We start from the raw sequence: 20,608 nt of genomic DNA, 5'->3' as shown, positions 1-20,608 counted from the left end.
TGCATGACTTCAAAATAGAAAGGTTATTAAAATAACCTTGACTAGAAATCCAAAAACTACATTAGAGTAGTAGCAATGGAAACCTCTCCCCAAAAAAAAGAATATGAGAAAGAGATTGAGAACCATAAGTACACAGAATTTATCAAACGCAGGAGAAGGGATCAAGGGAGAAATAAAAGGTGATTCTAAGAATTTTAAGCCATGGCGATTAAGATAACCACCAGGAACCAGAAAAGAAAAATAATTACAAGTAGAAGCTGGTTTAGAGGTGATACAGTTAACAAGTCTTATGTTGAGCTTTTTGGGGAAGACATCTAGCAGGCACCTGGAAAATTCCACCAGGCAGTTGAAAATACAAGATGGGAGTTTGTTAGACATGTTTCTCCTCCAGCACAAATGTGGGAGGTATCTGCACAGGCCTCCTCTTGCGGCCCTGGCAGTGAATCAGCTTACCAAGGGAGGGCATACACAATGCCAAGGTCAAAGATGAGACTTTTGTAAAAACCCACATAAACATTCTCATTTTGGCATGGAGTCTCTGATCTTGTTTTTTGTTTTTATACAGTCAAGATATTTTTATATAGTCTGTTAAGTCAGTTCTATTTTATATAGCCAATTGTATTGTCAATTGTATATGTGTCCCTTTTCTTCTCTGTTTTTCATATCCCTTATATGTCAATTTTCTTTTAGAGGATTCAAAAGAAAAGATAGGAGAAAAACAACAACTATCAAACAATTGAAATGTGATTTTTGGCTAACTTTCAACTTAAACTTAGACCTGTAAGGACCTAATAGTTCCTACTGAGGGAGAAAATCTCTAATAGAAAGTTCTATTTGAGAAGAAACGGAGAAGTCCTAAATTCGTGTAATTCTTCTACCTCTTTTCTTGTGGAATTACATCTGCAGGGCAGCCTTCTGATTACAGTGAAAAATCAAATGAGACAATTTATGGGGGCAGATTTTAATTTACAGAACTATTAGACAACCAGACCCCTAACATATGAAGTGACGTCGTCGGTAAGAAGGCAGAATAGGAGGTCTCTCACTCATATATACCCCCTTAGCAACAACAATCCCGCAGCCCTCCATGGACAGAGGCGCCTGGTTGGGAGCTCTGGGATCCAGCGGCAGGCCCAGAGCCCAGGGACCCACCAGGAGACTTGCTGACAGTGCCCCTGGAGGGAGGCCCACCGACTCTAACCCAAAAGAAGACTCTGAAACCATCCCTGTAGCCCAGCCCCGGCCCTCCAAGCTGCGGTGGGGGAGGCCGCCCAGGAGATACACCCACCACGCGGACAGCAAGCTAGTCGCCCTCGGGTAGCTACAGGTCTTGAAGCAGCCTCGTGAGCTGGCCCCAGGCCCTCTTAGCCTCGGCAGCGGCAGACCGGGAACAGCTCCGCCCACTCAGGGACATTGCGGGGGGGGGGGGGGGGGGGGGGGGGGGGCGGTGCGGCAGGCACGCCCACCCGGAAGCGGCCTGTGATTCAGTTCTGGTCCGTCTCAGACATAGGCTGGGACCAACCTGCCTGCCCAAGAATCTGCCCAGTGATGCTCCTTCAACTGCACAGACACCCGTGCAAGGAAGGCTACATAGACCCCGAAAAAGCAGGCAAACATGAGACCACCAAAAGACAGTAATAAATATCCAGTGACTAACCCCAAAGAAATGAAGGTCTCCCATCTAACAAAGAACTCAAAATAATCATCTTAAGGAAATTCAAAGAAATACAAGAAAACACAGATAGGTAATAACAAAATCAGGAAAACAATGTATGGATAAAATGAAAAGCTTGGCGTTTTTCCAAGCAGTCTTTTGACGAGATGCAGCTCAGAACTATCCACCCTGAGGACAAAGATGGAAGATTTCATCCATCAGGTCTCCTCCTCTGTCGGTCAAGGTCAGTCTCACAGGCAGGCAACAGTGCCCAGAGCCCCGCATCAGGATATACGGTGCCCACTGGTTCCCTGGGAGCAGACCCTCTCTGAGCATCAGGGGAGCACAGGGCAGGCAGTGGCAGGTCAGTGGACCTACAAGAGGAGACCCTGTTACACCTGTGGGAAGCTGAACTTGGTGCCAGTTGCAGAAGGAGGTGGAGCTGAGAAGATGTAAGTGTTGTCCAGGAGATGTCCAATACAAAACAGCACATCTTTAATTATGATAGTCCCTAATTAAGTGAATACAAACTATGGTTTTCCGTGTGTAAAATAGGTAGCTAGAGGGAAGTTGCTGTATAACACTAGGAGCTCTACCCGTGCACTGTGACAACAGAGAGGGGTGGGGTGGGGAGGGGGAAACTCGAGGGAGGGTCGAGAAGGAGGGCATATATGTATGGCTGATTCACATTGTTGTACGACAGAAACCAACACAACAATGTAAAGCAATTATCCTCCAATTAAAATTTTTTAAAAAATGGCTTTCTATTGCTAGCTATTGTCACATTTCCACTCCATCCTCTCCTAGGTAAGATGCTCAAATACTTAAGCATGGATCATACAAGAAAGCTCCAGGCCCTGCTTTCACTGTTTTTCTGGTTGTGCAGCCCACCATGCTCTCAGAACACACGTGCACTCCAGCTGAGAAGGTACATTCCCATGCTGAAGCCAAGCCCCCTTCACACATGCATGCCAATATTTTGTTTATAGCATTTCACATTTATATTCATGAGAGAGAGTGGCTTTTAATTTTTCTTCCCTGTTTGTCCTTGACATGGCTTGGTATCAAGGTTATGCTGCTCTCAGAGAATGAGTTGGGAAGTACTTTGACTTTTTTTCTGTCCTCTGGAAGAGAATGTGTAAGATTAGAGTTGTAGCTTCCTTAAAAGTGTCTGGAAGAATTCACACATGAATTCATTTTAGCCTGAAGTTTTCTCTGTTGGAGTGTGTGCATTATGGATTTACTATCCTTATCTGACAGGGAAATATTTTATTTCTTGGGGACAATTTTTCAGGTTGTGGTTTTCAAATAATTTTTTCAATTCATTTAAGTTTTCACAATTATTAGCAGGACACTTGTTAAAATATCCTCTTATTATGTTTTTGTCTTACAGTCTATACTACATATTTTATATCTCATTAATTAATGTACTTTTCTTTTATTCCTTTTCTTTTCCTTACTTTGAGCTTAATCTACTGTTCTTTTTCTAATTTCTTGAGAAACTAAAGAAGTAAGCAATGGAGGGATCATACATATTTAGCTTTCCTTCTTCTTTAATATGTGCAGTTAAGACTATCAATTTGACCTAAGTTGCACCTCACAAATCTGACCTATAGTATTTTATTACCATTGAGTTTAAGTGTTCCCTCATTTCCATTGAGATTTCTTTTTGAGAAGCATATTAATTAAATTCCACACCTTTCTGGGTTTTAAAGTATTTTTTAATTATTGATTTCTAGCTTAATTCAACTATACCCAGGGCACCTACCCTGCATGATTTAAATCCTTTGAGATTTGTTGAGGCATTTTTTATGGCCCAGAATAAATTTAAGTAAATATTATAGGTGCTCTGAATAAGAATGTATATTTTGCAGTTGTTGGAGGTAGAGGTTTATATATGCTACCCATTATATAAATATAAATCACATGCATAAATATTTTGTCAAATTTCTTAACTTTGTTGTTAAAAGCTGTATTTCCACTGGTCTTTTTCATACTTCCTAAATAAGCTACCAAGAAAGAGAGATATTAAAAGCCTCTCACTATGTTTAGTGTTTCATTTTTTTTCCACCTATTATTTCTGTCCAGTTTTTTATGTTTTGAAGCTCTGTTATTTGGTGCTGAAAATGTCAGGCTCACTATATGGTATTTCTTTTCTCTCCAGGATCTTTGACCCTGAAGGCTTGGCTTTCTTAGTTTCCCTGAGATATCACCAAGCAGTTAGCACTTTGTAGTTGGTTCACTAGTTTATAGAAATGAAGCTTTTAAGGGCTGTGACCCACCCCACTCCAGACTCATATGTTGAAGCCATAACCCCCCCCCCCCACCATGTGATGATATTTGGTATCACCTTTCAGAGGCAGTTAGATTTCGATGAGGTCTTTAGAGTAGGACACCCATGATGGGATTAGTCACCTTATAAGGAAGACAGAGAGATCTTTCTCTCCCTCCCCAAATACGTAAGTACCAAGGAAAGGCCATGTGAGCACATGGCAGGGAAGTGGCTGCTGCAAGCTACTAACAAGGAAGAATCTGCTGACACCTTGATCTTGGACTTCTCAGCTTCCAGAACTGTGAGAAAAAAATGTCTGTTGTTTAAGCCAGCTAGTTTGTTGCATTTTATTATACTGTCTAAAGCTAGTGTTTAGACACTAGCTGTTTTAAATTATTTACACTGCCAACCACCTTGCTAGCCTCAGTGCCTTTAATGGGAGGTAAGATAAAGCCTTAGGTAAAACTTTACCATCCAGACTTTCCTGGGAGATTAGGCTGTGTGTGGGACTTCACTTGAAATTGCTCTCTCCTCCTTCCTATCCTGCTTCCTACACTCCCTCACTGTTTTCTCCTGGGAACCATCCCCTAATAAACCACTGGCACCTCAACTGTCGGTCCAGGGTGTACTTTTGGGAGAACTCAACCAAACACCACCCACTATTATTTCACTGTACCAACATGTGAAATTTTCCTCCTCTACAGAGTGAAGAATATTAGATATACACAAAGAAGTGTACTTTATGTATTAATAATAATTTTTAACTTTATGGATTCATTTTAAGTGACTAAATTTGGGCCCCTGTGTCAATCACAATAGGCCTATATTTATCACTTGAATTCCTATATTTTATAACAGTTGAAGACTACCTCCTAAGACAGGCACATTCCATGTCTTCTAATTGAGGGGACTTGGAAGGACAGTCTCCCTTGAGATTCTACCCTTACCTTTTTATTGAAAAGCCATCAAAGTCACTCATTCACATGCTTTGAAGATCTCCATTATTAGAGTAAGTTAAAAGGAAAAGAGACATTGCCTACAGAATATTACAAATAAATAAAGTACATTGTCACTGGATTTAGAGATCTCCAAATTTTACTCCATACATTTACAGGGAAAAAAGAGAGGAAATATCATCTTCCCAAGGGCACTCACAATTTAGTATGATAACCTAATTTTGTGATTCCAAAACCAGCGTTTTTTATCTCTATAAATTACTTAGGAACGTGGCACATTCACTGGGATTACATTATCAGAGTGATTTAGAGCTGAAGAAACTGTGCTACAGGACAGACCAGGACGATAAAGGGTAAGATGGAGGGAGTATCAAGACACTGGCCAGAGATCAGAAGATAGCAGAACATGTTCCTAAGTAAGGGGGATCAGAAGAGAGAGACACCCAAAGTAAGGAAGAGCCAAGTGACCAGGAGGACAGTCACCTCTGGTGGTAAATCAAATGAACTGAGAGAAGAACAGAAGTGATTGCATATTAATCCCAGACATTACAGCAAACCCTCTGATTCTTTAATGAATAGAGGACATAGGCATATCAATAAATTGGATATAAATATTCACTCATCTTTATTTCACCTTCTCAAAGCCAGTACACAAAACACAATCTATATAAATACATGACACACCATTGACCATAAAACTGATTTAGAATTTCATTTTCCAAACCTATATCAAAATGTTAGTATTATTTTAACTTCTTAAACCAACTTCCAGTTGCTAAATATTTTAAATAAAACCACCAGAATACCCTGGTTCACAGATTTTGACTAAGGATGTATGAGAACATTTTATCTTTACTTCAAGCTAATAATGAACACATAAAATGTAATTCTTTGACCTGCTCTGTTCTAGAATTAATCAAGAATAAAAATACTCTTTCGCCAGAGGTTTTGTGGAAACCTGAGTCTTCTGAGATTACCTTTATAACAGTTAATGTATATATCTGGTCCCATGAGGTTTGCTAAAGTGAGGTTAATTGGCAGGACATGCTCTGAAACTGTTCAGATTCTTTTGGGACCATGCTTTAGTAATTCTTGTGGCCACAGCACACTGCTGTGACCATTTTCAATAAACACAAAACCATTTCAGTATTATCCCTATTCTTCCAGAAGAAAACCAGGGAGTTTAAGCATAGAGATTAAATATCTCTTCCATCTTTAAAAAAAAAAGTAACACCTAGTAATGATTTAAACCCAGGAATGGTGAATCGATCCAGATAAGTGTAACACTGAGGTGTTCATCCCTCACCTAAAATGTTGTGACCCCCGCAAGTACAAAGCAGAGAAGCAGAGCAGGAGACTGAGGTCCAGGTGTGTTGGAGGGCAGCTTGTGTCCTGTGACCACAGGGGTGACTCGCAGGGATCTGAATCCTTGGGGGGGTGGGGTTGTCAGGGCTAAGTGCTCTCATCCCAACATTAGGAGCTGTACATCTCCTAATCTCAGATCAGTTAGGGCAAGACAGAAAAACAGGGCAGAGCTAATGCAGAGCTGTGTACTTAGAGCCTGACTCAGCATGGAGACGCGGGACCCTTGCAATTCAGGGAACTCCTCGGTGTGAAGGGCTAACTCAGGCACATCCTTCCCGGGTGTGGGGGGAAGCAGCTGACCCAGAAGCAAGCAGACTGCTGGCATCTCTTGTTCTTTAACCACCTCCCCAAGAACACACCGTCCTCAATGTAGTCAACGTTCTGCACTTGGTTGGGGAGGCTCACCTGCCCCACCTCTGACCCTGGGGACCATCAGGCACATTTCAGACCTAACCCACTCAGCCAATGAGGCGTTCCTTTCCTGAGGCTCAAGTTTTTTCTGTCCCATACAGAATTCATCTCTCATTCTTTCCCTCATAAGTTATTGGCCATCGAATATATTTTCATTTTAAATGTGAGCATTATAAATGACTTTAAGCAATATGCTTAACAGCAAGAAACATTCACCTCAACTGTTCTCTTAAGCAACTGACATGCACCAGGCATACCTTGGGAACTTATCTATGGGATTTTAATGTAAGCATAATAGTTACATGCAAACAAGCACAGTGATTTAGAGCGGTATGAACTGCCAAATAATTCTGTATAGAATGTTGTCATTTTTCTCACTAGAGGTACATCCAGAATCAGAGTTCCCTCTGTCCACTAACTAAATATGCTCATTTCTCTACAGATAGATGCTTGGTTTTAAAAGCAAACCCTACAGGCATGAAGAAAGCATTGCTTTACAAGCATTTAAAGTAGAAGGGCTTAGCTGTGGATAAATAAAATAGACAATGGGAAAATAGAGACAAATATTCCACTTTCTAGCAAAAGAGGAAATATTTTGATCTTACAGAATAGATGAGAGAAAACTCACAGTATTTGTTATGTATGGAGGCAACTTGCTAGACATACTCCTGTTTACATTCACACATACAAATATTCTATTTTTGTGCTGTACAATCATTTTATTTACTGCTTTTACAAACGCATGCTCCATCACTAAGTTGTGTCTGACTCTTTATGAACCCATTAACTGTAACCTGCCAGGCGTCTCTGTCCATGGGATTTTCCACACAAGAATACTGGAGTGGGTTGCCATTTCCTCCTCTAGGGGATCTTCCTGACCCAAGAATCAAACCCACATCTTCTGGATCTCTTGTTTTGGCAGGTGGATTCTTGACCACTGAGTCACTTGGGAAGCCTTATACAAGCATGTCAGTTTGCTATAACCCATTTCCAAGGTTTCCCAAGTACATGAAAATAAAAACATTCATTTAGACTGTACTGCAACTTCAGAAACAGTTCTGTACATATGACCTCTTCATGTCCTGTCCTAGGAACACACTTGGACCACTGAAGGGCACACTAGAACCTGTCTGAACCATACACTGATGATGGCAGAACTTTCAGGTGCCAGATGTATTAATAATTCAACCTGTGCTGAAACTGTAACAATGGGAATAGTATATAAGGGCAGAGAGATTAAATTCCATTACAAAGCCAATAAAGTAGGGATTAGTGTTTGGTTGTTTGTGTGGTTTAGGGTTAAGTTTGGATCACACGTCTCTGAGCTGTGAAATCTGTCAGGTTCAAATCTAGAAGCATCTTCCAGCGCAAAAGAAACATGGAGAAGACATCACTTCCTCAGGGCACTTGTACCAGCCTCCCAGGCTGCTACAACAAAGTATCACTAGGTGCACAGCTTTTAAAGAATAAAATTAACTCTCTCACAGCTTTGGAGGTTAGAAGTCCAAAACAGGTGTCAGCAGGGCCATGCTCCCTCTGTGGGCATCAGAGAAAAACCCTCCCCGCTGAAGTTTGCTGGCAATACTTAATATTTCTTGGTTTGTAGCCTTGTCGTCCCAGTTTCTGCTTCCATCTTCTCATGGACTTCGTCCCTCTGTCTCCATGTCCCTGTAGATCTCTTTTCTTTTAGAAGGACACCAGTCATTGGATTCTAGCTGCTTTTGTTCAGCTGCTAAATCATGTCCAACTCTTTGCAAGTCGTTCGATTTAGGGTTCAGCCTAATCCTGGTGGCTCAGTGGTAAAGAATCCACCTGTACTGCAGAAGACTCAGGAGATACTGGTTTGATCCCTGGAGAAGGGCATGGCAACCCACTCAAGTATTCTTGCCTGGAGAATCCCATGGATAGAGGAGCCTGGTGGGCTACAGTACATGGGGTCACAAAGAGTCAGGCACAACTTAGCACGCACACGCGCTAGTCCATTATGACCTTATCCTGATTACATCTACAAAGACTCTTAAGTCTAAAGGAGGTCACATTCACAGGAATCAGGGTTAAGAAGTGAACATATTCTTTTGAAGGACACATTTCAACTCACAATAGAATTAAGTGGCAAAATTAAATTAACAGACCTCAAGAAAAGTACATTTTTCTTCTTTCCTACTGGTAGAAATGGAATACTTCCATTTAATAGTAGTCTTTTTCTGATCTCCTTTCCCCATCACAGGGCCTAGTTATTATCACAGTGTTACCCAGAGCACTTCTTACTTATCTCATAGATGGAATGCTGTGGGTTGTTGAGCTTGATTTCTCATTTCTTGCTTGTCTGTTCTTTAGCCCTAAGTTTTCCAGACTCCATAGCAAAGAGGTCACTCCATCTGGGTTTCTAAGATGCTAGGATCTTTATTAGCTGATTTAATTTATACGTTACTTCCCGACTTAGCTGAACACCCTTTCATAGCCTGATTTAAATACTACAAGGAAAGTTGCCATACTGGTATAATATATAGCCTTTAATAAATCACTCAAAATCTGACATTTCTTTGTGAGCATTTCATGTAGTTAATAGGGAAAAAAAAGAAAAATGAAATAAAACAGAAAAAATGTAATCAAGTAGGCTGACAACCAGCAAAAGATAATTAAAATGATCCTGTTTTGTTTCTCTATTTCATTAACATGCAAATGAGATTCATGAAGTTTAATATTGTGTTTTACCAAGAGCCATAGAAACGAATTAAGAATGAAAATGAGTCCTACTGATGGAGATTCCTGATGAGTATATAAATTAATGAAAAAAAATGATTTGATTCAATGAATAACACATCAGATATATATATATATATATATATATATATATATATATATATATATATGTACACACATAGAGAGAATGTGTGTGATTTATTGAACCCCAGCAAATGAAATAAAGATAAATAGTTACATTAAATTTTGCATCTCTTTTCATGGGCCAAATCCTATGAAATGTTTTATTAATCAATGGAGTGGTGGTAAATGTTAAACTCTGCTTTACTTTTAAAAGGGAGTACAAAATAGAAACTTCATTCTAAGGTCAGTGTTGTGATGGCAGCATTCTCACAGGATGGACCATTGGCTCAGAATCTGGACCAACCCACTTAGGGGCAAGGAAAGCCCACTTGCCTGTAATAAGGGATTCAGAATTGAAAACAGAAATAGTCCAGTGTGACAGTAATTTTCACCATAAGGCAAATAAAAGTAACAGCAAGAATTATCTATACAAAAGTATTCAAAGCCCACAAAATCCTCCTTGTAAACTGAGTAATACAAGGATCTCAGTTATTACTCACCAATGATAGTCTCACACTAAGAAACACACAAAGTTATGGCAATCGTACCCAATAAAAAAAGAAACACACATAGAGGAATGTATCAAATAATATCAGATAAAAATTTCTGAATAAACTCAAACTCATGCTGCAGTGTTAGGTATTTATAACACATGTCATATAGCAAAACACACAAACACACAATCTGTTTGTTCTATCCAGTGTTCAATGTACTCAAACATTAAACAATAGCACAAAGAATAAGATCAACCAGTAAACTTAGAAAAAGTGGCTGAGGACTTCCTTGGTGGTCCAGCAGTTAAACTCCGCCTGCCAGTGCAGAGGACACACGTTCAGTCCCTGGTCCAGGAACTGTGGGGTAACAAAGCCCGTGCACAACAAGTACTCAGCCTGTGCTCTGCAGGCTGTGCTCTGCAACAAGAGAGGCCACCACAGTGAGAAGCCTGCATGCTGCAGCTAGAGAGAAGACCCTGCTTTCTACAACTAGGGAAACACTGTATGCAGCAACGGAGATCCAGTGCAGCCAAAAGCAAATAATAATTAATTAATTTTTTAAAACCCACAATATAAGAAACCTCTACATACCCACAGGGTTTCCATAGCTTAGTTGGTAAAGAATCCGCCTGCAATGTAGGAGACCCCAGTTCAATCCCTGGGTTGGGAAGATCCCCTGGAGAAGAGAAAAGCTACCCACTCCAGTATTCTGGCTGGAGAATTCCAGGGACTGTTTAGTCCATGGGGTCACAAAGAGTCAGGTACAACTGAGCAACTTTCACTTTCACTTTACTTTCACTATATACTCACTAGAATAACTAAAAGCTGAAAAAAAGATGTGACTGATACGGCATGTGAGAAGGGAAGAAGAAATGCCTGAATCACAGTTTTACTAATATATGATGTTGATGTCTTTTTTATGATTGTTAATAGTACTTTTTGGTTAGTATTTATTGCTAATTCTTTGTCCATAGAATGCATGAGCAGATGGGTTTTGTCTCAGTATACAGGAAGGGATAACAATGATACTGTCTTTAAGTCCATATAGTTTTGAAATTCCCTTATTTCTACAGTAAGTTGCCATTTAATTATCTGCACTTTTCTTGAAACATACTTGAAGCAATCAAACACAACCTACCTAAGAGATAGTCAACAATATGAACTAAGTATTCCTAAAGGAGCATGAAATCTTACTAACTTCCCATTCCTCAACAGAAGAGAAAATCATGTCATTCACACTGAGAATTAAATAAATTTAGGGATGACTGTTTTTAAATAACTAACAACTTTTTAATTGAAGGATAATTGCTTTACAGATTTCATTGTTTTCTGTCAAACCTCAACATGAATCAGTCATTGGTATACATATATCCCCTCCCTTCTGAACCTCCCTCCCATCTCCCTCCCCATCCCACCCCTCTAGGTTGATACAGAGCACCTGTTTGAGTTTCCTGAGCCAGACAGCAAATTCCCGTTGGCTGTCTATTTTACATATGGCAATGTAAGTTTCCATGTTACTCTTTCCAACATCTCACTCTCTCTTCCCCCGCTCCCCATGTCCATAAGTCTATTCTCTATGTCTGTTTCTCCATTGCTGCCCTGTAAATAAATTCTTCAGTACCATTTTTCTAGATTCCGTATATATGCATTAGAATGCGATATTTATCTTTCTCTTTCTGACTTACTTCAATCTGTATAATAGGTTCTAGGTTCATCCACCTCATTAGAACTGACTCAAAGGCATTCCTTTTTATGGCTGAGTAATATTCCATTGTGTATATGTACCACAATTTTTTTATCCATTCATCTGTCAATGAACATCTAGGTTGCTTCCATGTTCTAGCTATTGTAAATAGTGCTGCAATGAACAATGGGATACATATGTCTCTTTCAATTTTGGTTTCCTCAGGGTATATGCCTAGGAGTGGGATTGCTGGGTCATATAGTGCTTTTATTCCTAGTTTTTTAAGGAATCTCCATACCATCTTCCACAGTGGTTGTATCAATTTACATTCTCACCAACAGTACAAGAGTATTCCCTTTTCTGCACACCCTCTCCAGCATTTATTGTTTGTAGACTTTTTGATGATGGCCATCCTGACCAGTGTGACATGATATCTCACCAGTGTGACGTGATATCTGACTGGTGTGATGTGATAGTTTTGATTTGCATTTCTGTAATAATGAGCTATGTTGAGCATCCTTTTATGTGTTTGTTAGCCATCTGTATGTCTTCTTTGGAGAAATGTTTGTTTAGGTCTTTTTCCCACTTTTTGATCAGGTTGTTTGTTTTTCGGGTATTGAGTTGTATGAGCTGCTTGTATATTTTGGAAATTAATCTTTTGTCAGTTGTTTTATTTGCTATTATTTTCTCCCATTCTAAGGGTTGTCTTTTCACCTTAGTTATAGTTTCCTTTGCTGTGCAAAAGTTTTTAAGTTTAATCAGGTCCCACTTGTTTACTTTTGTTTTTATTTCCATTATTCTGGGAGGTGGGTCATAGAGGATCTTGCTTTGATTTATGTCATTGAGTGTTCTGCCTATGATTTCCTCTAAGAGTTTTATAGTTTATGGTCTTACATTTAGGTCTTTAATCCATTTTGAGTGTATCTTTGTGTATGGCATTAGGAAGTGTCCTAATTTCATTCTTCTACATGTAGCTATCTAGTTTTCCCAGATATGCAGATGACACCACCCTTATGGCAGAAAGTGAAGAGGAACTAAAGAGCCTCTTGATGAAAGTGAAAGAGGAGAGTGAAAAAGTTGGCTTAAAGCTCAACATTCAGAAAACTAAGATCACGGCATCTGGTCCCATCACCTCATGGGAAATAGATGGGGAGACAGTGGAAGCAATGTCAGCCTTCATTTTGGGGGGCTCCAAAATCACTGCATATGGTGACTGCACCCATGAAATTAAAAGACGCTTACTCCTTGGAAGAAAAGTTATGACCAACCTAAATAGCATATTAAAAAGCAGAGACATTACTTCACCAACAAAGGTCCGTCTAGTCAAGGCTATGGTTTTTCCAGTGGTCTTGTATGGATTTGAGAGTTGGACTGTGAAGAAAGCTGAGCGCCAAAAATTGATGCTTTCGAACTGTGGTGTTGGAGAAGACTCTTGAGAGTCCCTTGGACTGCAAGGAGATCCAACTAGTCCATCCTAAAGGAGATCAGTCCTGGGTGTTCATTGGAAGGACTGATGCTGAGGCTGAAACTTCAACACTGTGGCCACCTCATGTGAAGAGTTGACTCATTGGAAAAGACCCTGATGCTGGGAGGGATTGGCGGCAGGAGGAGAAGGAGATGACAGAGGATGAGATGGCTGGATGGCATCACTGACTCGATGGGCATGAGTTTGAGTAAACTCCGGGAGTTGGTGATGGACAGGGAGGCCTGGAGTGCTGCGATTCATGGGGTCGCAAAGAGTCGGACACGACTGAGGGAGTGAACTGAACTGAACTGATCTAGTTTTCCCAGCACCATTGATTGAAGAGGCTGTCTTTGCCCCCATTGTATATTCTTGCCTCCTTTGTTCAAAATTAAGGTACCCATAGGTGCATGGGTTTATTTCTGGGCTTTGTATCTTGTTCCATTGGTATTTCTGTTTTTGTGCCAGTACCATACTGTCTTGATGACTAGCTTTGTTGTATAATCTGAAGTCAGAAAGGCTGATTCCTCAAGTTCCATTCTTCTTTCTCAAGACTGCTTTGGCTAACCAGGGTCTTTTGTGTTTCCATATGAATTGTCAAATTTTTTGTTCTAGTTCTGTGAAAACTGTCATTGGTAATTTGATAGGGATTACATTGAATCTGTAGATTGCACTTGGTAGTATAGTCATTTTCACAATATTGATTCTTCCTATCCAGGAACATAGAATATTTCTCCATTTGTTTATGTCATCTTTAATTTCTTTCATTAGTGTCTTATAATTTTCTGTGTACAGTTCTTTTTTCTCCTTAGGTAAGTTTATTCTTAGATATTTAATTCTTTTTGTTGCAAAGGTGAATGGGATTGATGCCTTAGTTTCTCTTTCTGATTTTTCATTGTTAGTATATAGAAATGCAAGTGATTTCTGTGTATTGATTTTGTATCCTGCAACTTTGCTAAATTCACTGATTAGCTCTAGTAATTTTCTGATACTATTTTTAGGGTTTTTTACGTACAGTATCATGTCATCTGCAGTGAGGGCTTTATTTTTTCTTTTCCAATGTGGAGTCCTTTTATTTATTTTTCTTCTCTGATTTCTGCAGCTAGGACTTCCAGAACTATGTTGAATAATAGTGGACACCCTATTAAATAATAGGACACCCTTAAATAAAGTGGACACCCTTGTCTTGTTCCTGACCTTAGGAGGAATGCTTTCATATATAACTAGCAACTTTTAAAATCGCTTCTTGCAAACTTCCTTCTTATCTTAAAACAGAGGATCAGTTATATTTTCATGGCTATTGTATACATAATGATTGTATATTGTTGTAGAAAAGTGCATTTTAGGATCAAGATGAAGGAGTAGGGAAACTCTGAACTCACCTCCTCCCACACATGCATCAAAATTAAACTACTTAGTAACTATCTATGAGAAAGACCTGAAGACAAGCAGAAAAGGTTTTACACAACTAAAAGCATAAAGAAAAAGCAACAAGACAGGCAGGAAGGACAGAGACGCAATCAAGACGGGACCCCCAGCCCAGGATCAGTGACCCACAAACATGAGGGACATCATAGTCACAGAGGTCCTCCATGAGGGGTATGGTGTCTAAGCCACACATAGGGCTCTCAACCCAGGAATCCTGCACAGAAAAGATGAGGCCTCAGAAGTCGAGCTTTGAAAAGTAACAGGGCATATGTTTGGAAGAGTCAGAGGGCTACGGACAACAGAGACTGCACTCTTAAAGGATGTGTGCAAAATCTCACATATGCAAAGTCCCAGTGGAGAGGCACTAATTTGAAAGGCATCTGAGTCAGACTCAGTTAATGCCTTTGGAGAGCCTCCCACAGAGACAAGAGGCAGCTGAGACTCCCCTGGGTAATGAGACACTGGTGGCTATTTTTGGACTCTCCTTCCACTGAGCTGACACCAGCAGTGGTGAGTGCCATTTTGGAATCCTCTCCCTAGCCTATTAGCTCCAGGAACCACCAACATCCAGGCTTCCCAGGTGGTGCAGTGGTAAAGAATCCACCTGCCAATTCAGGAGATGCAAGAGATGAGGGTTCAATCCCTGGGTCAGGAAGATCCCTAAAGGATCGAAGGGGAAGGAGGAAGGAGGAAATGGGAACCCACCCCAGTAATCTTGCCTGGGAAATCCCATGGACAGAGGAGCCTGGTAGGATACAGTCCGTGGGGTCACAAAGAGTCAGACACAACTGAGCACATACACATGATAACAACATCCACCAGTGGGTCCACAACAGGCATGCACCGCCAGGTCACATAGCCAGGTGGGGGTCAGCCCCACCTGCCAGCTCACCAACAGTGGTGGGCCCAGCCACAACATGCCTCAACATCAGTCACCACCAGGGAAATTCAAGTAAAAACCACCATGAAGTATACCTCACACCTGTCAGAATGGCTATAATCCAAAAGGCAAGACATCACAACTATCAGTAACAAATGTTAGGGAAGATGCAGAGGAAAGGGAACTCTGGTGCACTGTTGCTGGAATTGTTAATTGCTGCAGCTACTATGGAAAGTAGCATTGAGGTTCCTCCAAAAATTAAAAACAGAACTACCATAAACTCCAGCAACTTCACTTCTGGGTGTTTATCCCAAGAAAATAAAAGCATGAAAATATATATGCCCTCCTATGTTCACTGCAGCATTATTTACAATAGCCAAGTAATGGAAACAACCAAAGTGTCCTTTGTAGATGAATGAATGAAGACGATGCAGTATATACATATACAATGGAATATCTATTTTTCATTACAAAGTGAAATCTTACCATTTGTGATAACTTAGATGAATTTAGAGGGTATTATGCTAAGTGAAATAAGTCAGACAAAGACAAAACTGTATGACTGCACTTATATCTGGAATCTGTAAAACAAACAAAATTAAATCAGACCCATAGAGGCAGAAAAGAAAGAGGTGGTTGCCACAGAAGAAGTGGAAGGTTGAGGGAATGAATAATAGAGGTGAAGGGAACTAGGAGGTACAAAATTCCATTTATAAAATAAATAAGTGATAGGATATAATATATAGCATAGGGAATATGGTTAATAAAACTATAACATCTTTGATTACTAGACTTAATGTGGTGATCACTTCAAAGTGTATTTCAATGTCAAACCAATATACTGTACACCTGAAACTAAAATTGTACAGTACATCAACTATATTTCAATTAAAAATAAAAATTTTAAAGAAAAGTTTATTTTATAAGATACATTTTAAAAAATCACCAGATTGAAGGAATTCAATTCTTTGGGTGCTAAAACAATGATGCAAGATTTTTAAATAGGTGCATCCCTTTGCTATTCCAAAACCAATCCCAAATGTCATGTACAACCTATCAGTTTCTGCCATTTGCTTATTTAGAAATTTGCATCCTTTTATAATTTACTTCCTTTTACAATGTATCACTTAACAATGATTTTACTAAAAGAGAATGGAAGGTGAATGAGATTCATCATGAACCAATCAGAGCAGAAAAATCAAACTTACCATCTCTTCGGTTTAGCCTTGCAAACCCAGGACCATGACTGCTAGAGAGCTCGGAAGAACTACTGAATGATGCTTGAGACAAGGGAGACACCAGAGGGTCATCACAATTATCTGCCAAGAGGAAAAATTCCACATTCAGGTTAGTAACCTGCTGACAGCTTACTTGGATTCAATAGATAAAATAAATAAAGAAAATAAAACAAATAAACCTAACAATATGCCCACTGCTTATATATAGTAAGCACGCAGTAAGAGAAAAAGAATTTAAAGACAGGAGAATATGGAAATGGAGAAGGAAAACTACATAGAAATGACAAAATAGTATTTTGAGGTAGAAACAGTTTACTTAAATAAGAAACAAAAATATCTCATCGGTATACCTAATTTACACAAATAAATGTGTATTATTTAACTACATTAAAATTAAGAACTTAGAGCTGTCAAAAGACACGTGAGGTGAAGAGAAGTATCACAACATGAAGAAAGTATTCCCCGAACAGTTTACAATTAGTGTTGCAAATGAAGGAAAACAAAACAAAAAATAAGGAGAAACAAAAACTTCTTTCAAATCAGTTTGAAAACACACTAGGAAAAAAGACACAAAACGAGACCAGAGAGTTCACAGCACAGGACCACTTTAAAATGATGCTAAAACTCAAAGCATAAATTAACACTACAATTAGATACTATTTTATTTTATTTTTTATTTTACTTTACAACATTGTATTGGTTTTGCCATACATTGATTTGAATCCACCATGGGTGTACATATATTGCCCACCCTGAACGCCCCTCCCAACTCCCTCCCCATCCCATCCCTCTGGGTCACCCCAGTGCACCAGCCCCAAGCATCCTGTGTCATGCATCGAACCTGGACTGGCAATTCGTTTCTCATATGATAATTTACATGTTTCAATGCCATTCTCCCATATCATCCCACCCTCGCCCTCTCCACAGAGTTCAAAAGACTGTTCAATACATCTGTCTCTCTCTTGCTGTCTCGCATTCAGCGTTATCATTAGCATCTTCCTAAATTCCAAATACATGCATTAGTATACTGTATTGTTGTTTTTCTTTCTGGCTTACTTCACTCTGTATAATGGGCTCCAGTTTCATCCACCTCATTAGAACTGATTCAAATGTATTCTTTTTAAAGGCTGAGTAATATTCCATTGTGTATATGTACCACAGCTTTCTTATCCATTCGTCTGCTGATGGGCATCTAGGTTGCTTCCATGTCCTGGCTATTATAAACAGTGCTGTGATGAACATTGGGGTACACATGTCTCAGATCTGGTTTTCTCAGTGTGTATGCCCAGGAGTGGGATTGCTGGGTCATATGGCAGTTCTATTTCCAGATTTTTAAGGAATCTCCACACTGTTCTCCATGGTGGCTTTACTAGTTTGCATTCCCACCAACAGTGTAAGAGGGTTGGTTCCCTTTTCTCCACACCCTCTCCAGCATTTATTGCTTATAGACTTTTGGATAGCAGCCATTCTGACTGGTGTGTAATGGTACCTCATTGTGGTTTTGATTTGCATTTTTCTGATAATGAGTGATGTTGAGCATCTTTTCATGTCTTTGTTAGCCATTCGTATGTCTTCTTTGGAGAAATGTCTGTTCAGTTCTTTGGCCCATTTTTTGATTGGGTCATTTATTTTTCTGGAATTGAGCTTCAGAAGTTGCTTGTATATTTTTGAGATTAATTCTTTGTCCATTGCTTCATTTGCTATTATTTTCTCCCATTCTGAAGGTTGTCTTTTCACTTTGCTTATAGTTTCGTTTGTTGTGCAGAAGCTTTTAATTTTACTTAGGTCCCATTTGTTTGCTTTTGCTTTTATTTCCAATATTCTGGGAGGTGGGTCATAGAGGATTCTGCTGTGTTTTATGTCAGAGAGTGTTTTGCCTACGTTTTCCTCCAGGAGTTTTATAGTTTCTGGTCTTACATTTAGATCTTTAATCCATTTTGAGTTTATTTTCGTGTATGGTGTTAGAAAGTATTTTAGTTTCATTCTTTTACAAGTGGTTGACCAGTTTTCCCAGCACCACTTGTTAAAGAGATTGTCTTTTCTCCATTGTATATTCTTGCCTCCTTTGCCAAAGATAAGGTATCCATAGGTGCATGGATTTATCTCTGGGCTTTCTATTTTGTTCCACTGATCTATTTTTCTGTCTTTGTGCCAGCACCACACTGTCTTGATGACTGTGGCTTTGTAGTAGAGCCTGAAGTCAGGCAGGTCAATTCCTCCAGTTCCATTCTTCTTTCTCAAGATTACTTTGGCTATTTGAGGTTTTTTGTATTTCCATACAAATTGTGAAATTATTTGTTCTAGTTCTCTGAAAAATACCATTGGTAGCTTGATAGGGATTGCATTGAATCTATAGATTGCTTTGAGTAGTATACTCATTTTCACTATATTGATTCTTCTGATCCATGAGCACCGTATATTTCTCCATCTGTTTGTGTTCTCTTTGATTTCTTGCATCAGTGTTTTATAGTTTTGTTTATTTAGGTAATTAGGGCAGAAATAAATGCAAAAGATGCAAAAGAGACCATAGCAAAAATTAACAAAACCAAAAGCTTGTTCTTTGAGAAGGTAAATAAAATTGACAAACCATTAGCCAGACCCATCAAGAAACAAAGAGAGAAAGATTGAATCAAATAAATTAGAAATGAAAATGGAGAGATCACAACAGACAACACAGAAATACAAAGGATCATAAGAGACTATTATCAGCATCTATATGCAAATAAAATGGACAACTTGGAAGAAATGGATAAATCCTTAGAAAAGTACAACTTTCCAAAATTGAACCAGGAAGAAACAGAAGATCTTAACAGACCCATCACAAGCAAGGAAATTGAAACTGTAATCAGAAATCTTCCAACAAACAAAAGCCCAGGACCAGACGGCTTCACAGCTGAATTCTACCAAAAATTTAGAGAACTAATACCTATCCTACTCAAACTCTTCCAGAAAGTTGCAGAGGAAGGTAAACTTCCAAACTCATTCTATGAGGCCACCATCACCTTAATACCAAAACCTGACAAAGATGCCACAAAAAAGAAAACTATAGGCTAATATCACTGATGAACATAGATGCCAAAATCCTTAACAAAATTCTAGCAAACAGGATCCAACAGCATATTAAAAAGAGCATACATCATGACCAAGTGGGCTTTATCCCAGGGATGCAAGGATGCTTCAATATCCACAAATCAATCAATATAATACACCACATTAACAAACTGAAAAATAAAAACCACATGATTATCTCTACAGATGTAGAGAAAGCCTTTGACAAAATTCAATATCCATTTATGACAAAAACCCTCCAGAAAGCAGGAATAGAAGGAATATACCTCAACATAATAAAAGCTATATATGACAAACCCTCAGCAAACACTATCCTCAATGGTGAAAAATTGAAAGCATTTCCCCTAAAGTCAGGAACAAGACAAGGGTGCCCACTCTCACCACTACTATTCAACATAGTGTTGGAAGTTTTGGCCACAGCAATCAGAACAGAAAAAGAAATAAAAGGAATCCAGATAGGAAAAGAAGAAGTAAAACTCTCACTGTTTGCAGATGACATGATCCTCTACATAGAAAACCCTAAAGACTCTACCAGAAAATTACTAGAGCTAATCAATGAATATAGTAAAGTTGCAGGATATAAAATTAACACACAGAAATCCCTTGCATTCCTATACACTAACAATGAGAAAAAAGAAAGAGAAATCAAGGAAACAATTCCATTCACCACTGCAACAAAAAGAATAAAAAGAATAAAATACTTAGGAATAAACTTACCTAAAGAAATAAAAGACCTATATATAGATACTATTTTACAGGGTTTCCCTGGCGGCTCAGACCGTAAAGCATCTGCCCGCAGTGAGGGAGACCTGGGTTTGATCCCTGGGTTGGGAAGATCCCCTGGAGAAGGAAATGGCAACTCACTCCAG

The 20,608-nt window shown here is 39.2% G+C and overlaps 1 protein-coding gene across 2 annotated transcripts in view; it reads right to left on the bottom strand.

Moving 5' to 3' along the window:
- Positions 1 to 20,608, bottom strand: part of CNTNAP4 (contactin associated protein family member 4) — a 272,200-nt gene that overhangs the window by 207,903 nt on the left and 43,689 nt on the right. For both annotated transcript variants that reach the window (XM_065925058.1, XM_065925059.1), the window contains exon 2: positions 16,641 to 16,751. In XM_065925058.1, coding sequence (XP_065781130.1) covers positions 16,641 to 16,751 — 111 coding nt within the window. The remainder of the gene's footprint in view (positions 1 to 16,640; positions 16,752 to 20,608) is intronic.

This window comes from Muntiacus reevesi, chromosome 2 (genome assembly GCF_963930625.1).
Source record: "Muntiacus reevesi chromosome 2, mMunRee1.1, whole genome shotgun sequence".
NCBI classification, from domain to species: Eukaryota; Metazoa; Chordata; class Mammalia; order Artiodactyla; family Cervidae; genus Muntiacus; species Muntiacus reevesi.
This window is presented reverse-complemented; position numbering and strand designations above follow the sequence as displayed.